This window comes from Suillus clintonianus, assembly GCF_016758775.1.
Source record: "Suillus clintonianus strain FC179 chromosome Unknown DEU56scaffold_5, whole genome shotgun sequence".
Taxonomy (NCBI): Eukaryota; Fungi; Basidiomycota; class Agaricomycetes; order Boletales; family Suillaceae; genus Suillus; species Suillus clintonianus.
In genome coordinates this window covers 760,305-788,046 of record NW_024539229.1, presented here as the reverse complement: position 1 = coordinate 788,046, position 27,742 = coordinate 760,305, and the positions used below count along the sequence as shown (strand labels likewise).

Genomic DNA, 27,742 nt, shown 5'->3' with positions numbered 1-27,742 from the left:
GGAAAGGTACAGTAATCGGTGTTGACATTGAAACTTTTTCCGTATACATATGCAAGTAACTTCAGGCTATACTAGTACTACGTACGCCTCATACAAACTGGCATAAAGCGCAACCGATGGAAGAACTACCAGAAACTGCGGGTCACTCACGCGTGCGATCCGCATGAAAGATTTCTGCCCGACTCGAATTCCGTTATCAGTTCGCGAAGTTGGTCAGATTGATCATACGTGTACATGTTTCGAACGTTATTTCGGGAAGGGCCTGGGTTCCTCGGTGGCTGGCCGCCGAGGTCAAATCCGTACCTCGTCATTTGCATACACTTCCACATATTCTAATCCTTGCTGTTGTACTACGGTCCTGTACGTTCTTGTGAAGTTGGAGCATTAATTTCTTTACCGCTGGGCCCTGGTCTATGCCACCTCCGACATCCTCTAGTTCTTGGCTTGCTGCGCGCCGCTTCGGGATAGTTATTGACGCTGGCTCGTCGGGTTCAAGGCTTCAGATATACAGCTGGGAGGACCCCGATGTCGTGCTTAGCGAGCAGGGAGATGATGTACGGGATAAATTGCCCAAGGTAGAGAAGGGTGTCCAGGAAGGAGATGGTTGGATAATGAAGGTTGAACCGGGTATGTACATGTCTGAGATTCTGCTCATGTCTAATTCTGTCATATAGGTCTTTCTACATTCGCAGATAACCCGGAGGGCGTATCTGAATACCTTGCACCTCTACTTAAACATGCACGTTCTCAGATACCTCCTTCCCTCGAATCCGAAACTCCCCTTTTCCTCCTCGCTACCGCTGGTATGCGCCTTTTGACACCGGTGCAGCAAGCGCGCGTGCTCACTGCCACATGTAAGTATCTCAAAAGCGCCTCGAGCTTCCGGATAGACGACGAATCGAAGGACGGTCCGTGTGGGTCTAGTGTACGAATTATCACTGGCGAGGAGGAAGGCTTGTATGGATGGATAGCAGTGAACTATCTCATGGATGGGTTTTACGGAAAGGATAAGAAGACGACCTATGGCTTTCTGGACATGGGAGGCGCTTCGACCCAGATAGCCTTTGAGCCATCTGATACGCTATCGGGAGATAAGGAGAACTTGGTTGATGTCCGCTTACGACTACTTGGCGGAGACGAAGTCAACCACTCGGTATTTGTCACTACGTGGTTGGGCTACGGTACCAATCAGGCACGAGAGCGATATGTTGCCAAGGCCGTCGAGGATTTCAAAGAGACTTCGCTCGAGACCTTGGAATCGCCATCCATACCTGACCCGTGCCTCCCAAAAGATCTGACACTTTCCGAGATCCTTCCTCAAATTGATGGGTCACATTCAACACATCGGCTCGCTGGGACAGGTTCTTTCACTCAATGTCTGGATCGTACTGCTTCCCTCCTCAACAAAAACGCGCCTTGCAATACTGCTCCATGCCTTTTTGATGGAGTCCATGTTCCTGCGATCAACTTTGCTTCCTCCCACTTTATTGGTGTTTCCGAATACTGGTATTCATCCGAACATGTCTTCGGGCTCGGCGGCCCGTATGATTACGTGCAGTACGAGCGCGCTGCGACAAAGTTTTGCGGGAGGGAATGGAGTGGTATAGTTCGCCAACACGATCTGTTGAGGGCGCAGGGTATGCGAGGCGGTGATGGGGAAGTTATGGAAAATGGAGAGGTTATGGAGGTCGGGAAGTGGGGCAAGAATGTGGAGCTTTCGAGATTGCAGATGCAGTGCTTCAAGGCCGCTTGGATAGCCAACGTGCTACATGAAGGGATTGGGATTCCACGGATAGTAGACCCAGAAGGAAACTCCACCACGATTGGTGAAGCAGTGGCACACCAAGCTGAAGCGAAGGGTTTGGGAAGACCTGTGTTTCAATCTGTCGACTCTGTGGGAGACATCGCCATTAGCTGGACACTGGGTAAAATGGTGTTAGAAGCTAGCAAGGAAATCAAACCATCTTCAAGCAGTAGCAGGCCGCTTGCTGATCCCATAGACGATATTCCTGCTAGCACACCCAACCCTCCTATCAAACCCATTCGACCGTTCTGGGATATCGACCTGTTATTAGAAGACCACGTCTCCCCACACCTGCCAGCATCTTTGACCCGCGAGTCTTTGGGATTTTCGTTCATCACCGTGCTCTTCTACGGCATCGTCCTAATTGTGGTGAGCTACATCATCTTCCGTCTACGACATCCATTACGCGTTGCCCGGAGGCGCATCTTACGTGGCTCATTTAAACGTGAATTGCATGGAACCTACGCGATGGAGGAAGGAATTGCGACCTCACATCCTCCGTCGCCTTCGAATTCCTCTTTTCTCCCCCCGTCTCTGTTACGACCCCTGCGCCGTATTGTGTCCTCCTCAACACCACCATCACGTCCGCGTTTGACTCCCATCTCCACCTCACTTCATCCTCCATTACTTCGACATACTCAAGCCGTAACACTCTCACCTCCTCCTTATCACAACGCTTCAGACGGGTTCACTACATCTACATCACATTCTCACTCTCGCGCTTCGTCACCCATAGCTGCCACCGCTCCTGACGACACGATAATGACGAGCAGCCGATCTTCGATTTCTTCCATCAATCCACGTTCGCGAAACTCGTCGCATATGAACTTGACACTATTTCCAAGGCAGACTCTTTCTCGTGCAAACAGTGTATTACAGTTACTACCTGACGAATGAACGTTGGTTGAACGGGCTCAGAATTGGACCACTGGGCATTATCGTTGTCGACAGGACCGGGGGTATCTCATTGCTTGCTGTGATGTTGGTAGCATAACTTATACTTTTCGTACTTTAGTGCTTGAAAACGATGTACTAACTAGGCTTTCTTGCAACTTACTGTCGCGGAACTCTAATTTTTGAGTTTTACCAATTCCCCATGACCTGTTCAGAGGGAAATCCGGATTCCATGCGTCCAGGTCAGTACTGTACGTAACTAGTACGTACTAGGATTCAGCGAGGCCACGCAGGCACCGTGGTACCTGGGGATCATTATACTCGTAACTCCATATACCAATGACTCTTGGTCTCGTTCAACACATTTTCAGTCTCAACAACCAAATGCATATAGTATCGAGCTCACATGAAATTCTTTGTGCCTCAGAAGTGAGTTACATCGATAAATGACACACTGATCTTCTATCAACTAGCAAAAAAGTCAATTGTTCCTTGACCTTTCCCAATTCCCAGAAATCCAGTCCGAAATGACCTGGTGAGCCCAACTTCCTGGCCCATAATGGCGTCCAGAGTAGCATGAAGCTCCGGGTCGGACATGAAAGCGCAACTAGGATACCTAGACTGCCGAACTGGCTTTAAAACACGACAAGTGTTTCGACGTGATAGGTCGATATATGACAGCGAGGCAGAGAAGTCGCCCAAGCGTGACCATGCGTCTCGATCAGATTTGCGGTTTTGACTACATAGGTGGGAATAACTCTTCCTTGCCGTCTAATCTCACACGAAGCAAAGCCATATTTATTATTAGTCCCCCAATGTGCTGGTTCCGGTTGGAGTCTGGGCTGCGGAACTGGGTGCGTTTCTTGCGTGTTACGTTGTTTAGCGTAACTAATGATAAGGTTGTCTGGCTCAGTCACTTATCCCTGTGACCCTGTCCCACTCCGAAGATAACCCCAGGCTGATTGATCTGAACTTCCATGGCAGAAATTCAGGACGTACCGCCGACCAAGCTGTCCTCTGAGCGTGCCCCGCTCCTTCCAGAACGGCAGGATGCAATAGAACCATACAGTAGACGCCAATTTTCCCCATTGACGCTTCTAATTCCGCTGGCTGTCGCGACACGACTTACTTCGACGCTTCCTACGACGACATTATTGGGGGTTATCCAATCGGTCATTTGTCGGCTGTGGCTTGCGTCAAATGGCAACTTACCGTCAGATGGGGAGATATCTAAAGAACTATGCGCAGTTCCAGAGGTGGAGAAAACATACGCTGCAGTCATTTCAGCTGTTATGATTTTCGATGGGCTTGGAGGTACGGATACTACTGATTTTTCTGCCTAATCTAACGTCCAACAGCCATGATCGCATGCAGTGCGATTAGCTATATTAGCTCCAGAATCGGGAGAAAACCGGTTATCCTTGGCACAGTTGCCATTAGCTTTCTGGGGTATTCTCTTATGGTCTGCTCCCAGTACCTGCCTGGATGGCTAGAAGCAAGCCTTATGATCGCCTCCCTCTTCGTGCAAACGTTCAGTGGTATAATGACTACGACGTTCATTGTGAACGTCTACGCCGTTGATATCTCCAGTCCTGAGGACAGGTAATGTGCTACCGTGGTATTCACTTCTCTTTGGACTGACCGAATACTCAAGAACACCCATTTTGAGCGCCATTAATGGTTGGGCTACGCTAGGTAAGCGCCATCTTCTGTATTGACACAATCCCCATTAATCTACATGTCCAGGCCAAACGGCCTCCTTTGCTCTTGGTGGACTTCTCACCACCAAGACCAATGACCCGCTGATCGTGTTTTACATCTCTATCTCCACCCTCGGGGCAGTATTTGTGTATATCTTGGCTTTCCTCCCCGAATCATTTCCAGAAGAGAAACGCGATGAACTGCGTCGCCAGCGCCTCGCTCAGCAGAATGTAGAACCAAGCGTTCGTCGAAATTTATTGAACCGCTTCACATCTGCGATAGCCATTGCGTTCGAACCTTTGAAACAGCTGGCACCTACCCGCAACGCGGATGGCAGACAGAACTGGCGAGTTGTGTATTGCGCAATTCATATCATCATCACGATGATTGCGAACTCATATACGGCGCCAGCCCTGATATTGTTGTACACAACAAAGTACGGCTACAACCCTGCTCAGGTAGGTTGGACCTCAATCACTAGAACCCCATACTCATCCATAATGTAGACCGGAACTGTGTTAACGACACTGAGCTTCAGCGCTGCGTTCACTCTTACGTACATGGTGCCCTCGCTGATTCGCATATTGCGGCCCATTTACGCCAGAAAGGTTGTTCTCCTCGAAGACCAACAGGGCCCTGGCGATGACACTGTCGTAGCGATGCCGACTGACCGTCTTGATATCCATATCGCTTTCGTCTCCTGGGTCATCTGTGCCGTTGCCTATTCGATGGCGGCTGCAACGTCGACTCGTACTTTACATCTCATAGGTACGAGGCGATGTTAAAAGCGGCGATGCCTGTATTGATGTTATGTGAAGCGGTGACCGTCGCTGGGTTCAGTGCAGGACATACTCCCATCATTCGAAGTCTCGTGGCGTCATCGGTCGACCCCTTAAAACAAGGTACGTATTTTGAAAGTGCCAACATCCGATTGACAACTCACGAGCCACGTTGGATAGGAGAGGTACTAGCTGCTATCGAAATGATATCAAGCATCGGAGCCTTCCTCTCTCCTCTTGTCATGGGCAGCATATTTACTGCGTGAGTCGATTGCGTTTTCATCCCACCCTGTCTCCTTAATTTCTTTAATTCAGCACGATCTCGACTCAGCCGATGTTGGTGTTCCATATCCATGCGGTAAGCTTTCATTGCAGATCATTATACACAATGTATATCCGCTTAACGTGTTTATCGCAGGTGATCGTGATCGCAGCTGCGTCGCTACTCTTCCTCATCAGAGACTCCGACCGTTATCAGAAGCCATAACAACCACAACACTAATATATCAACGCCTACATTTTTGCCATGGACTGGATATAATTTTTTGGAAAGGGTACTTAGTGCATCATGATTCACAATAGACACGAATTAATTGGAACCCAAAAAACTTTGCTGTGATTTTCCAACTCGTGTTGATTCCAGCCCATGATATTTATCCATTACAGTATGCCCGGGCCAAGTCATCCGAGGCGCTAGGTATATTATGAAGGTATCACTTGATAAATTCATAAGTGTGTCGCTATCAAAAGGGCGCTGAGAAAATCTACTCACATGCTGTCTGACCATTATCGCTTGTATCTTCTCTCTTCCTCCTTGCTCCCAATCATCCCAACATTGACCGAAAACAACGCTGTCCCTTCCGTAGTCTTGTTCGACACGACCACCGCGAGGCAACTCACGACCATTATGTACTTTGCTTCTGCCCTTGCCATCATGAAATACACGATGCCATTTCATAACTCCCTCCTTCTTGAAGCCCAGTCTCTCAGCGGCACGAATGGAAGGTGCGTTCACGGAGCTGCATAGCCACTGAACTCTGCGCAACCCCAGACCGCCCTGCGATGGTAAATCCAGCGCATACTGCAAAAGAAGCCCAACAGCATTGGAATTGACGTGCGTCCTTTGATATGGGGGAAGAATAACAATAAACCCTATTTCTGTGCTTAGATTCGCGGCCGAAGAGCTCGTGTAGGACATGATCCCAGCCAGTTCGCCTTCCTCGTCTGCTGCGGAGGGTGGTTTCGTTTTATCTATGATGGCGAACAACACCATTCCTGGGTCACGGTGGACTACGGCCTCGAGAAATTTGGTATCGAAATCCTGCACGGTTTGGAACGGGCCAGTAGGCATGTGTGCCCATAGCTCCGGGTGAGCTGATGAGTTGGACACAAATGAGGACGAATGAATTGATGCCTGTGGCGAATCAGTTAGCTACCGTTGGATGACTGGCCCTTATCAGATTCTGATGATAATTGGGTTACCTTGAAGGGAGTCATCTTGATGCGTTCATTCGATAATTCCCGCACCGGGAAACAGAAATTGAGGTCCTCCGACTCGGAGATCGTCATGGTCGATATATTCTGGTTTGACGAAGAGAACTGGAGACTGATAATTACACTGCATCAGATGAGCCATATGCATGACCTGCACTGACATGTCACATCATCATGTGATGCGCTAAATCCTACGGCTCATAGGGACGTATCAGCGTGGGAGAGCAACCATGTCATTCACCTCACCATCGGACCGAAGAAATTGAGCCTCAGATATCACCGCGGGCAGCTTTGTGGCAGACCGTTACCAGTCGCGGTCACATCTCTGCTCACTCCAGGCTGTCTCAGAGGGTCATGGCACACGGACCATGCTAAGACACGATAATGTGTGCATAGAGGGTACAAGAGCAATCTACTAGAACCGGTCCAGGTCACTGCCAGTGCACTGCAGAACAGAAGGACGCATCCAAATAACTTTTTTTTAGGTTTCCCTGCTCGAAAAGGCAATCCTTCACTGTCCACTTCCAGGGACCAGGAAAGTTCGACATTCAACCGGTTGACTTCTGTCCTACATGATACCTGGATTTCGTGTTCACAAGGGCAGTTTTGACTCAGTGGAAAGTGACAGAGATTGACTCTTAGGACCGCAAAAGTGCCACAAAGAAAATGTGGCGTGAAAGCATGGCATAAAGCGTGTCCGAGACCCGAAACCAGCAGGATCCTGGATCTATCATTAGGCAGTCGAAAACTCAAACACTCATGACATGGCAACGCTAGTGAGTCAAAATAAAATTCCTTAATATCTCCAGGCCCTCATGATATATATGTCCCAGCAAGCACGGTTTTTCAGGGTAAACAAAAATTACATCATAGCTCAGAAGAAAGCCATTGGTTCTCGCATCGGTTCTCGAGCCCCTATGCGTCGTGCACTGCGTTATACATAGTCCTCAACGTTTCGTTTGATCGTCTAGGCCTAGGAAAGCGCGACTCTCTCGATCTACCAAGGAACTCAAGCCATCGTGAAGGTAGTCCACAGTTCGATCGAAGCGGTACGCCGAAGTGTTCTACGTCTCGCACTGCCGATTGTTTTTGCATACGTTCCGCACGTTGCTACGTTATCCGGACTGCCCAACTATTTCAGATTCGAAGAACCGTTTAACCAATCAGATGAGATGCATTACAATTGTCCTCGACGACTTTGAGTCGTTTAGCTTATAACACCGTGATCAACACGAGTGCCAAGCACTGAATTCTGGGTCCCGTTTGAAGGACTCAATCATCCAAAGTTTTTCGATCATATACCCCGGTGCTAAACCTTTCAAGTGAGATGCGCCCACTACGGACATCAACGGCGTCCCCCATACTTCTCGCTCAGTACATTCAGAACCATTTCCTCAACTTGCGCCGTCTTATCTCGAACACCCCGAGGCTCGCTTGTTTCACAGAACGGTTCTATCTGCCCCACACTTGAGCCTAGCAAATCGCGCATCGAACTCGTACCCGGAAGGATCTATCCGGCCCTGGATGACTTGAATTTCGCGGCGGACATCCCGAACATCCGAGGAAACATCCCTTATCCGCACCACCTGTCATTGATTCATCTCTGGTATCTATGAAACCTCAGGGCGAACGCCATCGACGCTTGTAATAGTACTTCTCGATAGCCTCGTCAGCGGCCTCTAGACCTTTATGAAATAATGAAATTTAAACAGCATGTCCCCTCATGTCCCTCGCGCATGATCACGATCGGATTCCCTGCTCTTGATCAGACAAATCATTTAAAATGAGCACGAGATAGAGTCTATCCACGTTCAGTGTGAAAAAAGAGCGTGATTTGGGCGTGATGAATGGTCATTAGTTATGGCCCAGTGATATGTCAAAGAGAGTTTGCGAGTCCGCAATTCATTTGACGGATTCTTCGTGCTTCGGTGAGGCGGAAGTGGACTTATTAATGAATGGCATGTGTGTTTCACGCATCTGCGGTATCATGGTCATGTTCGATGTTACGACGTATCGTTATTGCGACCCTGCTAGAAGGATTGTAGGAGGTACATGAGCATCGGATGATGAGAAATGAGGTTATGGTACGATCATAAACGCCCAGAGCAAAAAAAAAAAAAGGAAAAGAAGAATGAGTGTAAAATTAAAGCTACAGTGCTGTTAGTGTCGTACAATGCGAGGGCAACGCATACGAGTACATATGTATCCATAGAATTTATCCATAGTCTATCGAACCAAGACGAATGTAAAACAGGGCAGTGTTCAATGCAAAAACCTTTCATCAAAATCATTATCCAGTACATACATAAATGTCACGACCGCTGTCGTGTATGACCGCCCGTAGACATGTCTAGAGAATGCCGTCGTTGTAACTTGGTCTTTGAGGAGAATTTCGGAGCTTTGGATACTTTTGATAGATCAGACGCAAAGCTCATAAGCCTGCTGAAAAACGGTTTCTTGAATCCCGTGCTGCCAGATTTAGGAGACGATGGCGTTTTAGTGGTCGATGTGGCCGTGTAGAGGGAAGGTGCGGGTCCGGGCTGAAACAACCACACAAACACAGGTCAGCAAAATGAAACTATGACAAGGAGAGATAAGCACTTTGCTGGTGACTTACCAGGACCTTCACCTTCTGGCCAGGAGTGGGTATGACGTAGTAGGTGCTGCCCGAGTCGCAACTGCCAGCCTCACTTATCGGGGAAGGCGCTCTTGTGCGCTCTTCCCTTGAAAGGGGGGCTCTCATCCCGTACCGTGCCTCTTCATGGATAGAGGCGAGATGACTGTGGACGGTGGGGTATGGGGCAGGAGTGATACGGGGGTACTGCGGAAACCCTGAACCCGTGGGCGCAGACACTGTGTACGTCATGCCAGGTGCCTTAGTTGGGGCATATACAATTGTTGGTGGAGCATAATGATCGGTAGCGTGGTGAGAGCCGGGTGCATATACGATCGAAGGTGGAGGCCGATTTCGCGAATGCGAGTGCGCGGGGTGATGCTGCTCGTATTGTCGAGGAATGGGTTGCGAATGAGAGTAGGTGACTGGTGGAGCAGTAGCACCGTGATGGCTTGGAAGATAGCGTGGCAAAGGTGTTGCCAGGACTTCTATTGCGTTTTTGTGCGGTGGAGATTGCAAGGGTTCGGGTCGGTAAGGCTCTGAAGCTCTACGTGGCCGATACTTTTCGTTTCTTGAGTCATAAGGAGTGGCGTGCGGGTCAGAAGGAAGGATTTGAATTTCTTCAGGTTCCAAATCTTCAGGGACTCCATGATATGCATTTCGTGCTGAGGAGTGATGGTACCCAGTGTGCTCTGGGTGGCGAGGAGCTCGCGTAGGGTATGCATCAGCCGCAGACCTCGAGCGGTCATGGGGGTGGTGGTGATGGCTATGTTGAAGATGGGGACGAGAACTGGAACTATGGCTGCTCCCTTTGTGAGAGCCACCATTTTCATAGTGCCAGTGCGAAATAGGAACGTCTCGTCCGTCCCCATACTTCAACATCATCTTCGGAGGTAGAGAGTGCGAGCTGCCAGTCTCTGAGCCACGGTCTTCGAGATCTATGTCACTTGCGACGGATGGGGGACTCTCGGGGGAATAGAACTGGGAGTGGTAAGGTGAATGCGAACGCACCCAGTGCTCAGTACGTTCCCGAGAGTTTCTGAAGACCTGGATGGCCTCTGGTGAAGATGTGTACTCTGTCATGAGGAAGTGGCGAATACACCAACCAGATAACTCTACGGAGAGGAGGAGGGCGAGTCAATGAGCACTGGGGCAAAAGAAAGAAAAAGCTATGAGTGCCGTAGGTTTTATATAATGAGGCTGCGAAGCTGACTGGATCAGATCCCGTGCCAGTTACGGGAAGCGATGAGGACCAGTAGGGGCTGGGATCTCGCTATCCCAGCTGGGTTGCGAGAGATTTGCTCGCCATGATTAGACTTCTGCAGCGACTTATTTCCGTTCCGTCCAGTAAGAAATTTGGAGATTATCGGGATATTATCACGCTCTTGTCGGGTTTGGCATCAGGAAACGTGTTTACAGCGAGGCAGATCCAAGCCAAGCCAAATTGCCTCATCCAGTACACAGCTTATTGAATAAAGGGAGACTATCACAGTTCCTGGTAGGTGCAAAATCTCAGCAATCCTGTAGTGTTCCAGTGCATAGCACTGGAGGAACGATACACAAGATCCAACTTTCTTTTAATCCTTCTGTGAGTTGCTGCGGCACGGCTTCAGTTGACACACGCATCTGACCCTTTCCTGACGCTGAGTTTCCCAAACTGTCCACCTTAGTCTGTGAGAGCAGAATCATATCCGCACAGGCTGTGACATATCACCAGGAATTAGAATGATGACCGCCGTAAGCATCGAACAATGACCTTCCCAATCTGATTGCGATCACTAGGATCACTATCAAGGCATCTCCCAACTTTCATTAATAATTCAGTTTTATCACCAAAAACACCGTCAGCAGAGCCCACCAGCTGTTACGATACACATAGCTTTGCAATCATCAGCACCCATATGAAACACAGACCCAAAGAGCACTTCTCTTTCCCTTGCACTCACATGCTTGCACCCATGACCGTTCCGATAACTCCCAGCATGGCGACCAGAATAGAGGAAGAAGAGTTTTCACACCAAAACTTGGCCGAGACCTGCGAAGGGGCAACTCCAGTTGGAGACTCGGGCGGGGAACCGACTGGGGACACAAATACAAGACGTAGTGTAAACACTACTTGCAGGCCTTCATCGCGGATGGACCCGAAGCGTCTGTAGGCATGACAGCAGGTGCAATAAATCCGGCCCCCTGTCCCCCCCCCGTACCTGGATGGAAACACGGTTTTTTCCTCATGGACGGTCTATGTACCAAGATTAGCCCAATGGCATTTGAAATAGTACACATCTCGACGATCGTCCCGATCAGCGGATGCGCCCAGCGGAGGAACTGCACCAGCGTGGTACACTGTTATACGATAGCGAAAAGGTCGATATCACGAGTCCATAACAATCAGAAGTCCATCTTGAAAGAAAGGGGTACATCAAAATACCTGTGCCGAAGAAATTGTCAGGCTCCTCGTTGACGGAGCTCCACGATGGGTGTCCGGAACCACTCGTACGCAGTTTGATCGTCTGCCCCTTCGCCGACAACGTTTACACTGACGGGTTGCCGGTTAAAAGCAAAAAATGTAAAGGGAAGTGCAGCCCTGCAGACTACAGCCACAGCCGGTGTTCATTTTTGGATGAGCACACTTCTGCAAAAATAGGGCTCGTATCAAAACGCACATTATAGTTATAACCGCCCAAGAAGTCATGAGACGTGTCGCCACGTTGGTGATTTCTCACTGCAGTGAATTCACCAGCGTACGCGAAATGAGACGCGATGACGGTGCGGAAATATTGGGCGACGAGTACGCGCGGATAGAAGAAGTGACCTTGTCTACCTCGAGGTTCAGGATTTATACGAAGGTTTACTGAAGTTTATTTTCTAGGAGGACATGGTGGTATGATGATTTCCTTTGAATCTCCCATGTCAGCTGCATGGAAATGATCCGGGATGTGTGAATGATTCGACGGGGCCTCCTGGCCTTCGTGGTACTGAGCAAGGAAAAGATGGAGCTCGAATGCTATCGTTCCTTGTGAGATACCTCCTACGACTCGTAAACTCGTATTCTGTGAACTCACCAGAAGGTATTTACAGCCTTGCCTCGCACTTTTGATGAGTTGAAGAAGAACTTGAATTTACAACTCCGCGAAATTGCTAAACGGTGGCAGAATTAAGAGAGGCCAGTACCCACGTTCTGGTGAGTCGCATCTCAACTCTGTTCCCAGTTATTACTTACATGCGCACATCTAAATACTGTATCGTTATCGCCAAACAATCATTATTATGACACTTCAAAGTACTTTCTGGAAACAACTGGCAGTTAATAAGGATCTTGTTTGTTCGGAGCCCGAAGCACAAATCCAATTAGGAAATCCGTAGTTTGATAGTCAGCTGGCGTAGCAGCCGCCGTGCATGTTCAACAAAGGCAACTTGCTGAGGCGTAAGACTGTAACCTGATGGGCCTATCAGTTCTATCCTCAAAAGAATTGTTCGCAAGGACTTCAGAATGCAAGTCGGGCCGTTAAAGGTACCCTACAATACCCTAGCAGGGTCCCGCGCCGTCATGGTAGTGTCTATCCGAGTGGTCGGGAGGCAACATTTGCAGAGTATACTAGGCCACCCACATTCATCAAATGGGTAGCAATTTCGCATACTCACCTGTACTGAATATGCGTGTTGTCATGACAGCCCCCCCTGGGGACTTGAATCAGAGGTATCGACGGAAATCTGCTTCAAGGTGGAAACACGGCATGCCGCATCAGTAATATTATTACTTCACCCGTGCAAATTATAACACTCATCAGTAATCAGACGTCTGATTGGCAAGCATGGGGCCAGTATCATGTACGAGGAAAGACACTTTCGCCCACATCATGCTCTTCTGTACAGTATAATACCCCGCATTTGGATGTATATGTCGGGCGCTTCCACAAATAACAAATTTCGTTATTCTTGGAAACTGTTTGTGATAGACTCACCCACGTTCTCCTGGTCGCCAATATTGCTCAACTCTGTTTGTTGTTTCGTGCGCACAGTTGTCCAGAAATTAACAGAGCTTAAATCCAGAGCCTAATTGTGTCGTGCCAAACCAATTCTAAAGTACCAGGTTATTAAGCAGGCCGAGACGCGTGGAGTCTACGCACGTTTGAGGATAATAATATGTCTGTATCAAGTCAAAAAAACTGCAAAAATGTAATCAGTCATCCGCAATAATCCCAGCCGCAGGGACATACATTGATGTGACCGGGATACTTGTGCAAAGATCAGGTCGAGATCAGGGAGTAGCATGTTCTGGCTGTTTCCGGTACTGACTGTGACAGGATTACACACGCTTGGATATTAATGTGCTTCCTTCTCATTCACTGTTCTATCTCAGGGCCATGGTATATCCAAGTAGGGACAAGGTACTCACTTGAAGTCTTCGAAGGGTATGCCATAAGGTGTGCCAAACATAGACTGCAGCCTACCAAACCTTGGTGCTAGGCTCTCAGATTCTCGTGTGCAGATACGTACCTTGTCTAGCGTGCAGCGGAGAAACTCTCGCCGGTGATGCTCGCTGCAGGGTCTTTCATATCCTGGCCAATATATTGCCTGCTTTTGAGGTCAAACACGCATAGACCTCGGGAATCTCGGGGTCAGGGTGGGGATAGAGGTTCTGATAGAGGTTTGTGTCAGCACATCGTGTCTCGATAGAATGTGGTGAAACAAAGCACAATGAAGGGGAAGGACATACTGCACTATAACTTCCGTCATAACGCTGACGTAGAGCACATGGCAAAGAAATTCCAATAGAAAAATAACAAAAACAACATATGGGACAACAGGTGAAATTTGAAGCATGTCCATTACTCAGCTCTTCCGCTGTTGGAAAGCGGTGTCTAGATTTTGGTGAAGTCCATGGTTAATGTTTATCACATTGGCTCGGAGGTATAGAAGAGGGAGCCAAATGGGAGTGATAAGCTCACTGCCCCGAACACGAAGCTGCCACTTAGGCCTTCCAGTGTCTGAGCAACCTGCAAGATACGTCAGAAAGGCTAGTCTAAATACGCCTACTTGATATTTGCTTACCAGGCACCAACACACTGTCCCAGGATCCATTGCTCAGGGCGTTCTCCATAGAAAGCTTACCCAAATGTTCATCGAAAGATGGAATACCCAGCCAATGGCCATAGCGGCAGGGAAGGTCGAGATATCCACAGCAAGATCCATCTCACTTGTGAATGAATAATGGCTGATGCCATCAGTGCCATTCATTCCCACCGAAGGGCCACCAGCGAAGAACGCAGAATCATCCATGTTATTGGTCAACCCAGAATCACGCATAAACTGAGAGCGGCAGGTACCGAAGGTGGATTTCTCAGTTAATATTGTTCGAGAATTTTCATAATGCACGTACAATTTTGCTGGACATGAAATTTGTGAATAAGATGCATTCCTAAGTTCATCACGTTCAATAGTGCCCTCCTTCGCCTTGCGCGGTTCCTGGGAGACCGAGATCTGAAATCGCTGTTTGCATCCTCGACTTTTGGTAGTTAGGTACCGTTAGGATCTGGAAAACATTACTCACAAATCAATCGAGAAATCAGCCTGCTGTCGAAGCGAGAGAACGATCAAGAGACCCCAACGTCGAGGTGGTTCCAAGTTGCGCAAAGATGACTTTGGTGTCGTACAGACATTGATGTCGTCAGCTGTTCAATAATAACCCTCATGATAATCTTCGTACCCGCTTCAATTCTTGGCCATTCATAGATCGCCAATTAGGTTACTTGCGGGCCCTCGTCAATGTATAAATAGTACCATCCTTCATCCATATAACATCTCTGAACTTGAGCTTCGATTGAACTGCGTTCAAACAGAACTTCGAGCATTTTGTCGAGTTGCTGAAAAGAATCGATGCATAAGTTAAGACATCATTTGGACCTGATGAGCCGGACCTGAAATGAGGCAGTGGTCCACCAGTATTGGATGCTGTCACGTCCACCAGTGTCACACAGGCAAGGATAATTGTTCCAGGCTGCGTATCCCGGCGCTATAAGATTGCCAATATTTCCTGTATAGCACGTTGACTTTGCATTTTGAATAACCACTAAGCGAGTGAAGTAGTGAGTAAATGAATTGATTTATGAAAGGTGGGACGCAACCAAACCCTCCACCAGACAGCGGTCGATTTCACTGGAGCATCTGATAGCTTGTGTGACGGATGCATGTATCCAAGACGCCATTTATGCAACGTTGTCAGTTGGTGTGAGGTGTCGTGCACTGGCAAACGTGCGAGAAACTTCAGACAAACTGACACGTACGCTGAGACGCGACTCCATGTCAGGTAAATTCAAGGAGACTCATCAACAAGGCGCGCGCTTGACCAAGGCGTCTCTCCGTGATTTCCCAGAGGATCACGCGATTGGCGCGTTGATGCATGGCAGATTAGTCGATAAATTCGTAATGCCAGGGGATTTATGTAGTTCCGTCTTATTCTGGATACCTGTCTGGATCTTTGAAATCAAGAAATTTGGTCCTCGCAATCAAAAAGCTCACATATATAGCTTGACGGATTAAAGATACCCACAATCCACCAATGACAGCTTTCGGTGGAGCGCCAGCGATTGGAATGGCCTCTGTGGCGGCCCACGGTAACATGGATAGCTGGGCGATGTTCAAAGGTTCGCCGATCGAATGTCCGGGCCCGTGGGCCTGCGTGAGGACTGTGAGGAGAGTCGCCGAGCCGGGGAAAGAAACGCTGGTTTATCAAGACTGGTTCTCTACTCGCAGAAATGGCGTGCACCATCGATCGCGACGACTTAGAGGTGGGCAAGAAGGCACTAAAAATGCCTGATGGGACGGGGCCATCAGATCGCGGCCATAATCTGAGGCGATTTATCGAGTTACTTTGTACCCGACGATGACCTTGAGCACAACCTTGTCCCACAGAAATTCACTTCGACCAAACGGCAAGATGGTACTAGTAGTAGAAGATGAAGGGAGTGAAAAAAGGAATTCGATTGGGACCGTAGCAGCGACTTACGAGTACATTAGCTTCATTGAACAATAACTTGAATATTGATGAAGGAACCATGCTGTGCACTGTATACCATGATACTGTCCAGTGTCAAGATGGTCATATCACTGTACACAACGCACAACCTGGTAAAGCATATACTTTCTGGACATGGTAGTCGTGAAATTCTGATACCATTTCTCACATGACCGTCTGAAACAAACCCATGCCAGTCTCAAAAGGGCATATTTCAAGCCGAAGCAAGAAACAAGTACTATTTGCCAAAAAATATATAATACATCGTGTCGATAGAATAAAATGTGATGAAGCAAAGCGCAATGAAGGGAATCCACAGGTTACCCCACCTCGATAACAAACGATATGTACGTAGATCACACGACAAATAGAATTTCAAGCACGACAACAAAAACAACATATAAGACAAAAAAAGGTGAAACATGAACATGAAACACGATGCGCGGCATTTAATTACTTTCGTTGTTGGAATACAGAGACTAGATTTTGTTGGGTGAAGTCCATGGTCGACTGTCGCATCGGGGTGTTCTGGCCGGATGGGATGGGGGAGGGGAGCCAGCCGGGGGTGATGAGTCCACTACCTCCAGCTCCGAACACGAAGCCGCCGCTCAGGCCTTCCATAGTATCTGAATAACCTGGAAGATACGTCAGAATGGCCAGTCAGAAGTAGTACCGATTCATTCGCTTACCAGGCACCAACACACTGTCCCAGAATCCGTTGCTGAGTATGTTCTCCATAGAAAGCATACCCATATGTTCGTCGGAAGATGGCATATCAGCCATAGTGGGAGGGAAAGTCGAGATATCCGCAACAGGACCCATCTCACTCGCGAACGAGAAATCGCTCATGCCGTTAGTGCCATTTATTCCCATCGCTGGGTTACCACCGAAGAGTGCGGAATTGTTCATGTTGTTGTTGGCCATGGAGGCATGGCTCATGTTATCAGATTGGTCCCCGGATGACACGTCTTCAGGTTCTTGTGGTGTATCTGTGCGAGCGGTGATCAGGGCCCGCAGGAATGTGCTGTAAAGAGCTGGGGCATGATGGGAGTTCACGGCGACCTCTGCGAGGACGTTCGCAACGTCCTTAACAAGGTCGATGATATGTTGCTCGTTCTCGATGAACTGTTGGAACTCAGAGCGAATCAGCTGTCAACCGAAATTAGTAACATGAATGTTGACAGACATGATATCAAAGTACCTTGAGCAAACTGAGTACCGCGTAAGAGATGTATACGAAATGTGAATCCGGCGAATACTTCAGCATACCCATGGGCCCAAGCTCTTCTTTCGCGATAATAGCCACTGCCTTAGCCGAGGTATAACACCGCGAAAAGAAGTGGCCGATATCCACTGCCGAACGCTCCAAGGCGTTCTGCAGCCCAAAAGAGTTCACGACCAGCATATAATAGTGGAAGTAAAACTTCATCGCCGTTTGGGATTGGGACACCACAACTTGATCGGCTAAATAAATGGTAAGAACGATATAGATGATTGCCTCGAATAAATATATCTTACTAGTTGGCAAAGGTCGAGCAGTCGTCCATTCATGTTGCCATGCAAGTATCTGGGTCTCGATGGTTTTAATGATGATTAAGTAATCGCAGTCGGTTTGTAAACCAGACGGGGTATTAGTGCCCGAATACAGGAAGTCTAGGCTCCTGGATACAATCCGCTGCAATTCCTGGTAGTGGAGGAGATTAAACCATGTACTGAACTAGCAAAAAATGAATACGCACAACGTATGCCGCTAAAGCAGTGTCACCTGGCTGTCCGACGGGGGACTTCAACCACTGCAGTGCATTACGGATTACGAAGCTAGTAGATATAATGATTAGAGATGAAAATTAGATTTGAAGCCAACTTACTCCTCTTTGATAGAATGAGGCTTCCCCATTTGGGAGCTCACGCTCCTGTCAAGAGCAAAGCATAAAAGCCACGTTCGCTCGCGGTTGTGGACCTCCTTATCCCGAGCCCGACCTTCTGGTGTGTCTTGGCTGGTCATCGTTGTCTTCCTATGCAAGTTTAGGTCCGTCGCCATCCTAAATATCGCCACTAAGTACGAACTGTCGTAGAAATGAAGAAATACAAACCTGATGGCCATTCCGAGCAACAACCACGTCTTGTCATACTCATAGCGTTCCACGGCACCGCATCCCCAAAGAGTGAGGAGGAGATACGCCTGCACGATTTCAAGGGACTTGTAACCTTTGGCAGGCACACTAAAAGCGAGCTTTTGTGCAAGCTCTGCAAGCTGCTGGTGAAGTTCCGGTCGCTGGGTGTAATACTTTGATGATATCGCACAAACTGCAAAAGATAAGTCGCTGCACGTAAATGGTAGGGACGTAAACTTACTTGTTGTGAGTAAAAATGGCGAGCGGGAACAGACAAGTGAGGGCGTGTGGAACTCTCTATCAAAGAGCTCGCAGTGCGACTATAGATATTATTTAGATACAGCACCATATGGCTTGATAGCACTTAGCACTAACGTTCATATGGTCAAAGAAGCTAGCAGCCGATCAGATCGGCATTGAGATGTATGACATACAATACTCACATATCAAATAGCGCGACCACTTGTTCGGTGCTAACAAAGCTCAGCATCTCGGGCTGAATCTGCCGTTCAATATACAAACGTCGCAGGGGGAGTATTGTCATTGGGCCTAGAACGTTGCCAGTTTGCCAAATAGACAACGTGCGAAAAAGCAACTACGAACCTGGCCTAAAATAATTATCACTAGCCACGCCCAACTTTTGATCGGGATCGGGATCCGCTGGGCGCGCTGAGAACGAGGACGAGATGCCCTGGGCGCGTCGGTTTGCCAAGCTTGCCTCGGCGAGCAGCCCGAGAGGATTAAGTGAGTTATCGGGAAGGGAATGGAGCTTTGGGGAAGCAGAGGCATTGGCGCTCGATGATGGTGGATAAGCAGACTGGGGAGGAGGCGATGGAGTTGCCAGAAGGGCCTGAGTTTGTGCAGCTTGGCTTGTTGGCGAAGGTGATCTTGACACCATGCCGGAGACCATGCTTGGGTTACCGATGGACTTTAAAACAGTGTCTAGAGTTTTCTCCATCTTCTTCAGTGAGCGAGTGAGAAGTTCATGTTTTCTTGGACTTTATTTTGAGCGTTGACCACTTGTGCAAGATATATGAAACTGAAACATACTTGGTGGACCGTTTGCCTCGATTGGACTCTTCAAATATGCACTCGTGATTTCCAGCAATGCAGCGTTTGCAAGGAGGGCCCTGCTCAGCCCCAACACATTTCATTTTTAGACGCCGACAGACAGTACACGCGCTAGACGGCATCGTTACGGCTCATGGAAGCTAAGAGAGTGAATGGGCTTACCGTGAACCCCTGGTGGTTTTTGGCTTCGGCTCATCCTTGTCAGCAGCAGGACTATGACCATCCAAGCTGTCCTCTGAGCGTGCTTTTTTTCTGCTGCCCTCGCCCATCGCACCGACTAGGGAAGAGGAAGGTCTCTTCCCGTTAGAATTGCCAGGCGAGTAAGACATGTTGTCTGTTGGGGGTGTACCCATTGTGTCCGATCCTTGTGATGAGGGAGAAGATAAGTTCTGAGGGACAGTGAGGTGGTGGTTGATGTGCTGCTGAGGTTGCTGATATGAGTAGTAGGGGGGATAGAGCGATAAAGCTGGGTCGATTTGGGGGGAACGAGCAGGAGGCATGTTGGATTGAGGGATAGCGTGATCCTGATGGTGCATGGATATGATGTAGTCAAACCTTGCGGAAGGGTCGAGGTAATACTGCGGATAGCAGGGAATAGGCGACAATGGCATAAGCATGATGCCTTGAAGGGGAGATAACATATGATGGGAGCATACCTTGTAAGACTTTAAAACGAGAAACCGAAACTGACAATACTACTAGAGGTAGAAGACTGGCCCACGCGCAAAGTTCACTGGGTGATGCGCTCACACTCTCCCAAGCGGAGTGGTACGGTTCCAGATAACCAACCAAACTAGGGAAAAGTTCAGTTTAGTAAGTTCAGTCACTATAGTCAAAAAACAAACAAAAAAAAGACTGCAGCAACAGTGAACCCACGCAAAGTGGAGAAGACCGAGATCTTACCAACCTTGAAACTTTTGTCCAAACCAGAATTAAAATGCCCAGGACAATTCGCGAATAACACAGAATCCGATGAGAGATTTCAGCGCTTCAGTACTCTTCACCCCTCTGCGACCTCTTCGCCTCAACGCATCTGCGGAGTTTAAATTATCATTCAGGCTGCCGCGTGCATCCGCGTGCTCCTTTCTTCCTTCTGTTTCGTGCCTGCACTGCTATCCCAGGGTCAGGACCGCGAACGATCTCAAGGGGCTTCGAATAGCTGTGTTACACCTCCAGAGACACTATATGCACAAATACGGTCGTCCCCCAAGACCTTGGTCTGGTCTAGACTCCATTATCTAAGTTACAAACTTAGACCGTAACGGCTCGCTCGGAAATCAAGCAGCTCAATGTCCGTACGTTGGAGCTCATCCTTGTCAAAATATCTTTGGATCCTACACTTTGCGCACCCCTGACAACAACCGTCTTATCGTGCAACGTACACGGGAGCAACGTCCTCTTTAGTCATAACTTCAGACTCTCTATTTTTCGAGACACGGTTAAATATATGTATCGTGAGTTAGACGCTATGTACAAAGGCACGTGCACCGTCATCTGTCAATTCTCTATGAGCTGAATGCATCAGTGAACGCATGTCGCTTGCAACGCAGCCCTGAACGATAGCGAGTTCAGATTGTTTTTTTGCCCCAAGCTTGGACATGGACACATGCCAAGCGCTGATGCCATCCTGCTCTCGAACGTTGCCAACCAAGTCAATTGAATGTGCGTTTCCCAGTGGCATCCACGTCCTCCGTATCGCAATAAGCCTAGCCTTGCTATTCATCGTTTCTTTCAACGGGGTTCCGTCAGAATCCGTCTCCACGTTTACTACGTTTACTAGTTCAGAAAGAATTTCCTTGCTCTTCAACTTCACCGTTCTCACCATGAACAATCGAAATCGAGAAACTCTTTTTTTGTCAGAGGTATGTTTTTTCTCTCTGGTGATTGGTACGCCACACCCCGCTTCCGGGGCCCCTTTTTGGGACACTAATGATGGCTCGCCAAAGGAAGACCAATGATTGGATCCCAAGGGCTCCCATCACTTGTCACACTTCTTTTACATGCTTTGTTCCGCTCCGAGTCCAATCGACGTCGGTGCATGTAAGACTGACCCTCTCAATATCACCCTCTTTGGAATTGCATGTCAATCCTCGACAGTTCACCAGTAGACAAGCAATACGTCAATCGTCTACGGTCTCTCGGTGATTCGGTCGTCGATCTAAACTCGAACGACTGCACAGGCATGCTGCATCAACACTCGATCGCATCGTTATGCACCAACTATCATTCGTCGATCTATTCTCCCTCCCATTTGCAAGGCACTCACTCACTTAGATGTCAATTCTCTTACGGCCATGTACTCATCAATTGGCGACATGTGGATATTATTCATGCTCCTATTTTCGGATTGGCAACGGCGTCTACACTAAGCAAGATCTCCAGCCATCTCATATCGTGGGCGCCTGTACTCCCATTGGCCTTGTCTACTCTTTGCGAACATGGCGCCCCTGTCGTTATTAATTCCACTAGGTACTGCACTTAATCCAGCCTGCCTTTCTCCACGACTTAACTCAACTCCAGCAGCCGCGATCGGCTTGGGCGGGAGCAAACGATGTTCGATCGTGAGAAGCACTTATTGGACAATATGCCATCGTTGCGGGCGTACGCCACCATTTTGTCCTGTTGAAAAACATTGGATGTGATTGGTGGCTACTAGTTTGGTATGTTTCTGTGTCCCGCACCCCGTTGGTACGGCCAGCTGTGGTGGTCGAGATATCCATGTAGTCATTCAACTCACGTCTCGTCCCCCGTTTTATTGCAGACTTTTTTTGTATATTCGCGACACGGTGATGCTGATAAAGCCTTCACGGGGACCTAGTATCATAACTCTGTTCTTATCCAGCTTTCAATACGGATCTACCAAATAGCATCAAAATCTCTCATGAAGCTGCGTTCAACTCAAGCACGGAGTCCACGATGATCCAGCCAGAGTTCTCTGTCAAAATACTCGTTGCGAAGGGCAGACGCCACGAAACGTCAGAACTAAAGAAAGAATAGACTTGCCCATAGTCTGAGGGGGATTACGCCGATTAACGAGCGAGCGTACACATACTGCACCAGATCAAAGTTAGCTTCACGGAGCGCGGCCGCCTCGTCCTTGGGTTAATGAGGATGACTTCCCGCAGGCATACTTATCACTTCTGGAAGGTCTGCCGCGATGCCGGTCTTTTATGCATTTTAAAATCCAAATAGGTGTCCCCCGGCTTTGCCCCCGCTACAATAAACTCGAATATCAACCGAGCAGGGCACCCCCCTTCCCCCCGTACTTGAAGAAGCATAGTGCTCGTCCTACCAATTTAGACTGCTACGTCAAGAGGTGAATTTCACACAACAGACAGATGAGCTCATTGTTCGCTCATCGACGATGACAAAACTTGGAGCAGGATAAGATTTTTTTTCAGCTTTGCGGTGATGAAGGGATTACAAAAGTGTTGAGATGACAGCATTGACAGGACATGTGTTCGAAGGCTTCCACTATCGGTTCCCACTCATTCGGAGCACAGGTGACAGCGCCCCGAAGGCTTCTGGTTCCAGCGCTCCACCCCACCGGCTGCCGCTTCTTTGGGCAAACAAATATCAGATTGCAAAATAGAAGTGGTCTATTGGAATAGGCTGTCGTGAACATCTTCCAAGTGTGCAGGAGCCGAGTTCAACTCCCAGAGCTTTGGTTTTGGAAGGCGTTCCTTCGCATCTGATGTCTGCATCCAAATAGAAAAAATCTGATTAGTCTCTATCTGAATTGTCGTAAGCTGTCGCGAACACCCTCCAAGTCTGTAGGAGTCGAGTAGAATCCCACAGATTTTGGGAACGTGTTGTGGCATCTAATGTCCGTATTCAACGGCATATAGTATAGAATACCCATGAACGTTCGGGACCGACGCCAGCCAATCATAAACGATCGCGCTAGGCGACCAAAAACCGCAGAAATGACGAAGGCCCAATTAACGGAGATTTGTTTCATGAAAACTACGGGGAATTCCGAGGCCAAAAAATGATCCGCGGTAAGTGGATGGATGCCTCCGTTGTTGGTTGTCCCAGCGATAATGGAAATCAACATCACTGCAATAGTCTCCTTTGGATGGGGAAGAAACCTCCAAGACGGGAGCAACATGGTTGAGAATTAGTGGTACGGTGACAATGAGTCTCGATGTTCGCAAGCCCAATTGACAAAATATTGAGATTTCTGCACATGAGATTTGCAAATAAGCACATTCGTCAGAGCTTGAGACTTTGGAGGGTTGGTCGCGAGCATGTGGCGCGGGGTGAGAGAAGCGTTCGGAAACGAAGAGAAGTGGTATTCGTTGACTTCTCAGTTGTTCGGAGGCAGGCCTGTAAATCGTCGACACAGCCTTGGCAACTTGTGGGCTTCTAGGGGACGGGGCCCGTCATATGACGCGATGTAACACATGCATGTCGATATTGACCTATGTCACAAAGATCAGAAAGCGCGTGGCATGAATAATCATGTACACCGAGTGGAGCTGAGATTAGATTAAGTGCAGTGCTTGGGTGAGTGCGGTGCTTGGTGACAACCATGGTAATGATCCCCAAGAGGGCCGCCATGTTTATGTTATGGAGAGTACTTGATACCAATGGGAACACATAGGCCCACGAGGTGATGCTTTGGGTGATGCTGCAATGTCTTGTTCAGAGTCCGATTGACGTGCCACTGAATCCGGGGAAGCAAAGATGTTCATTGAATCACTGTTGGAGGTATGAACATGAATTGTGACTGCGCTTTAGAGCGTCTTGGTTGTCCTTCACTGGATCCGTCTTGTACGGAGATGGAATTGGAATAAAAATCGCAGGGAAGTAGTAATCAGATCACAGTGAGGGAAACAGACATGGTTCGGTGCCTCTCAACTCGGCGCCCTGCGCAAGGTACTTACAAACCAATGATCATTTGACAGATCCTGACTGGCGTGTGCCATGAATTGAAGTCAAAAGAGCCAAAGAGCTGGAAAGCAACAAGGTAACAGCGTCACTGCGGATTTTGGACGGCTTGACCTGTCTTGATATAAAACCTGGAGCATGTTTTTATAGCAGACGAGGCGACTTTGGCTTTTGGTACTCGGCAGAAGATGCCGGTATGGTTAGAATAAAACTCCGCTTCAATATGACCAGGCTTGGTTGTGTGGGGGAGGGTGGCTCGGCGACAGCGCGAAACGTTTAAGGATAACAAACTTCAATCTTGCTCATCGTCATGACCCACCAGCAGCGCCCGTCGCTGGTTCTCGCTCCGTCTGTCAACACTACGACGTATGTTGTACTCGTTGTTTTACCTTATCTGTACCAATATTGACGCGTATGCTTGCTAACCAGGGTAGTCACGACCACGACGACCACGACCGCTTACGCGCCGATACAGCTACCACCGCTCCCACCTCCGGCTGAGCCAAAGGACCCTAGAGAGTACCCTTTGCTGCACGCTAATTTTCCTTCATCCATCAAGAGATTCCCCCTTGTATTTCCTAATGGCTCCCGTGCGACGTTCCGCGACGGGGCAGACGGTGAGGGAGATTTGGATGAGGAGGAGCCAATTCCAAGTGGCAAGGGCTGGACGATGATAAGACCTGACTCGTCCGGCAGTTCAGGCAAGGTCGTAGGGCTGGCGGAGGCCGTTGAGCGCTATGGCAGGAAAAGGTCGCACGGCGCTGATAATATGATGGAGGGCGTAGAGCCCACAACGGAGCGCGAAACGCATACGCCTCCTCGAAAGAAGGCAAGGGCAACGCATCTTCCACCAATTACTACTTTGAATGTGGCCGCACCTCCATCACCGTTACCATCTCCTCATGGGTCACCACCACCACAGCCTATATGGCCTTCTGCACCTCCTAGCGGTGCATCTTCCCCCCAACCCCAAGCACCACTACAACCGGACCTTGCCCTCACGACCCTTCTTACCCTTCCATCTCTTTTATCACATTTTACGAGCCTTCCGCAACCCTTACAATCTCATTTCCTCCTTACTCTGTTACGGCATTCTCCCCTACCCGTTTTGCGGACGCTGCATTCTATTCTAACTCCGACTCTAGCGCGTGATTTCTTGACCTTACTACCCCCAGAACTTGCATCCCATGTTCTGAGTTTCCTTCCTTATTCTACTGTAGTTCGTGCCTCCAGAGTATCCAAAGCCTGGCGCGCAATTATCGACTCTGATCCAGTACTTTGGTCCGATCTACTCAAAAGCACCAAGATCTGGTTCGGAGGCGTCACAGAACGAGCTTTTGCGCACTCGATCTACGCTAGGCGCCGCCTTGATATACCCCCTACTCCAAAAACCCTTCCCCTCCCTCATCCATATAAGATGCTCTTCAAATCCCGACAACTCACTCGAACTCGATGGGTGGACAACGAGAACCCGAAACATCGATCCTTCCCCGCACACGGCTCCTCTGTCGTCACTTGTCTTCTTCTTTCTCACGGGCGCATCATTTCCGCATCCGATGATCACTCAATTCACGTGTACTCGCCTCTGACAGGTGAACTCCTGCAAATGCTGGATGGCCACGAAGGTGGTGTGTGGGCGCTCGCCGCCTGCAAAGACACGCTCGTCAGCGGATCGACTGACCGTACGGTCAGAATCTGGAATCTAGCAACTGGTCGATGTACGCATATATTTGGTGGCCATACGAGCACTGTTCGATGTCTAGCTATTGTCAAGCCAGAGTGGATCGAAATTGAAGGCGAAGGCGGTGTCATTACGAAGGAAAAGTGGCCAAAGCGATCAGTGATCGTGACCGGCAGTCGTGACCACTCCCTTCGTGTGTGGACTTTGCCACGTCCCGGTGATCCGGAGTACAGATGCTATGGTGCAGATGACTCTGAGGCTGACCCAGCCGATGTATGTTTCATATTAAGCATATCACACTTTTGTTCTGATTGTTATTTTTAACAGGAGGATGCGGACGATAATCCGTATCATAAGATGCATCTAGAGGGTCATGATCACGCAGTTCGTGCTCTCGCCGCCCGTGGACGCACCCTTGTATCTGGCAGCTATGATTGCACTGTAAGAATATGGGACATCATCACTGGCGAATGTAAATGGGTTCTTGTAGGTCACACACAGAAAGGTTCGTATCGCAGTTTATCTTGAAACTCTGTAACTGAAGCCTCGCCGTAGTATATAGCGTTGTACTTGATATCCACCGCCAGATCGCCTGTTCGGGGTCTATGGATGGCACTGTTCGCGTGTGGAACTTACGAACAGGACAGTGCCAACATACCTTGACTGGGCACACGTCACTGGTCGGCCTACTTGGCCTCTCCCCTTCCCACCTTGTCTCCGCCGCCGCCGACTCTACCCTGCGCATATGGGATCCTGAATCTGGAGAACTGCGCCACACCCTTGCGGCCCATACGGGCGCCATCACGTGCTTCCAACACGATGAATTCAAGGTGCTCAGCGGGTCAGATGGTACGCTCAAGATGTGGAACGTGCGCGATGGCTCCGTCGTCCGTGATCTCTTGACAGGCATCCAGGGTGTTTGGCAGGTGGTCTTCGAGGGTCGCTGGTGTGTCGCTGCCAGCAATCGAAATCCTGCTACAGTGCTTGATGTATGGGACTTCGGCACTGATGAGGATGAATGGGTTGGAGAGCCTCCCAGTGGTTTCTATGATGACGACACTGAGGAGGAAGATGAGGGGGAGGAGATAGAACAAGCGGATGTAGACGCCATGGACCAAGACCTCGAAGTCGAACCTTCTGAGGAGTCTGCAGAGCCAGAGGAACCTCAGGAGTGTGCACGTGACGGCAGCCAGCCGCTAGCTGTCGAAGTCGAAGATGTGCCAATGGAACGAGTGGAAGGCGTTAGGGCGTCAAAGTGGGCGCCCTCTTCCAAACCCTCCGGCCATCAGCGCACTCGCGCAGTTCTTGGCGAATCTTCTAGTAGAGCGATCCACCCAGCGGATGGTATTCCATTACGCTTGCCACCCACCAACGAGACGCCCACGCGTCCCAGAATACGCCCGAAGCAAAGGCGTTAATTGTATGTAATGCATCCTAAATCAAAGTCGCTCATTCTTTTTTTAAATTTTATCTGGTGGTTTCGATTATGGTTAGCGGTACATATTTGTGTGGCATCTTGACGTCCATGTGGATGGGGACTTCTATCATTGTCATTTGCAGTATTCAAGCATTTGTATGAGTCGCAGTAGAATTAAAATTCATCCTTTGTTGTATGTTTTCGGGCTCGAGGACTCTTTCTGTTCCGCGGAACCAATTTCTCCATGCTTTGAGTGTGGGAAAAT

General features: G+C 48.9%; 8 protein-coding genes across 8 annotated transcripts; 3 read left to right on the top strand and 5 right to left on the bottom strand.

Moving 5' to 3' along the window:
* The first annotated feature begins 1 nt into the window (after window position 1).
* Window positions 2–2,890, top strand: DEU56DRAFT_436853 (nucleoside phosphatase family-domain-containing protein). The gene is made up of 2 exons (XM_041346221.1): window positions 2–627; window positions 675–2,890. Exons 1-2 carry the CDS (start codon window positions 414–416, stop codon window positions 2,699–2,701), a joined length of 2,241 nt encoding a protein of 746 aa, XP_041214176.1. The 5' UTR covers window positions 2–413; the 3' UTR covers window positions 2,702–2,890.
* A 785-nt stretch (window positions 2,891–3,675) lies between these two features.
* Window positions 3,676–5,665, top strand: DEU56DRAFT_907536 (MFS general substrate transporter; the record flags this gene model as incomplete). The annotated part of the gene is made up of 9 exons (XM_041356917.1): window positions 3,676–4,012; window positions 4,057–4,300; window positions 4,353–4,393; window positions 4,445–4,857; window positions 4,906–5,167; window positions 5,218–5,301; window positions 5,359–5,440; window positions 5,494–5,536; window positions 5,597–5,665. 9 exons carry the CDS (start codon window positions 3,676–3,678, stop codon window positions 5,663–5,665), a joined length of 1,575 nt encoding a protein of 524 aa, XP_041214175.1.
* Window positions 5,666–5,891: 226 nt separating this feature from the next.
* Window positions 5,892–6,747, bottom strand: DEU56DRAFT_907535 (acetyltransferase; the record flags this gene model as incomplete). Its single annotated transcript, XM_041356916.1, has 3 exons — window positions 5,892–5,918; window positions 5,951–6,592; window positions 6,661–6,747. The coding sequence occupies 3 exons, from the start codon at window positions 6,745–6,747 to the stop codon at window positions 5,892–5,894; spliced, it is 756 nt and encodes a 251-aa protein (XP_041214174.1).
* A 1,932-nt stretch (window positions 6,748–8,679) lies between these two features.
* DEU56DRAFT_772799 (uncharacterized protein) lies at window positions 8,680–10,490 on the bottom strand. The gene is made up of 4 exons (XM_041351536.1): window positions 10,393–10,490; window positions 9,290–10,344; window positions 8,978–9,212; window positions 8,680–8,898 (listed from the first exon to the last, which is right to left on the bottom strand). Exons 2-3 carry the CDS (start codon window positions 10,169–10,171, stop codon window positions 8,985–8,987), a joined length of 1,110 nt encoding a protein of 369 aa, XP_041214173.1. The 5' UTR covers window positions 10,172–10,344; window positions 10,393–10,490; the 3' UTR covers window positions 8,680–8,898; window positions 8,978–8,984.
* A 3,691-nt stretch (window positions 10,491–14,181) lies between these two features.
* On the bottom strand, window positions 14,182–14,681 carry DEU56DRAFT_907533 (uncharacterized protein; the record flags this gene model as incomplete). The annotated part of the gene is made up of 3 exons (XM_041356915.1): window positions 14,182–14,283; window positions 14,399–14,596; window positions 14,667–14,681. The coding sequence occupies 3 exons, from the start codon at window positions 14,679–14,681 to the stop codon at window positions 14,182–14,184; spliced, it is 315 nt and encodes a 104-aa protein (XP_041214172.1).
* A 2,015-nt stretch (window positions 14,682–16,696) lies between these two features.
* On the bottom strand, window positions 16,697–20,222 carry DEU56DRAFT_436617 (fungal-specific transcription factor domain-containing protein). The gene is made up of 14 exons (XM_041346220.1): window positions 20,143–20,222; window positions 19,649–20,064; window positions 19,466–19,597; window positions 19,019–19,407; window positions 18,859–18,964; window positions 18,791–18,809; window positions 18,657–18,735; window positions 18,395–18,608; window positions 18,170–18,343; window positions 18,041–18,119; window positions 17,820–17,985; window positions 17,503–17,765; window positions 16,991–17,450; window positions 16,697–16,936 (listed from the first exon to the last, which is right to left on the bottom strand). The coding sequence occupies exons 2-14, from the start codon at window positions 20,020–20,022 to the stop codon at window positions 16,755–16,757; spliced, it is 2,637 nt and encodes an 878-aa protein (XP_041214171.1). The 5' UTR covers window positions 20,023–20,064; window positions 20,143–20,222; the 3' UTR covers window positions 16,697–16,754.
* Window positions 20,223–23,085: 2,863 nt separating this feature from the next.
* On the bottom strand, window positions 23,086–23,597 carry DEU56DRAFT_907531 (uncharacterized protein; the record flags this gene model as incomplete). The annotated part of the gene is made up of 2 exons (XM_041356914.1): window positions 23,086–23,184; window positions 23,247–23,597. The coding sequence occupies 2 exons, from the start codon at window positions 23,595–23,597 to the stop codon at window positions 23,086–23,088; spliced, it is 450 nt and encodes a 149-aa protein (XP_041214170.1).
* A 1,048-nt stretch (window positions 23,598–24,645) lies between these two features.
* Window positions 24,646–27,678, top strand: DEU56DRAFT_772752 (WD40 repeat-like protein). The gene is made up of 4 exons (XM_041351535.1): window positions 24,646–24,745; window positions 24,809–26,333; window positions 26,388–26,565; window positions 26,616–27,678. The coding sequence occupies exons 1-4, from the start codon at window positions 24,690–24,692 to the stop codon at window positions 27,476–27,478; spliced, it is 2,622 nt and encodes an 873-aa protein (XP_041214169.1). The 5' UTR covers window positions 24,646–24,689; the 3' UTR covers window positions 27,479–27,678.
* Window positions 27,679–27,742: the final 64 nt, after the last annotated feature.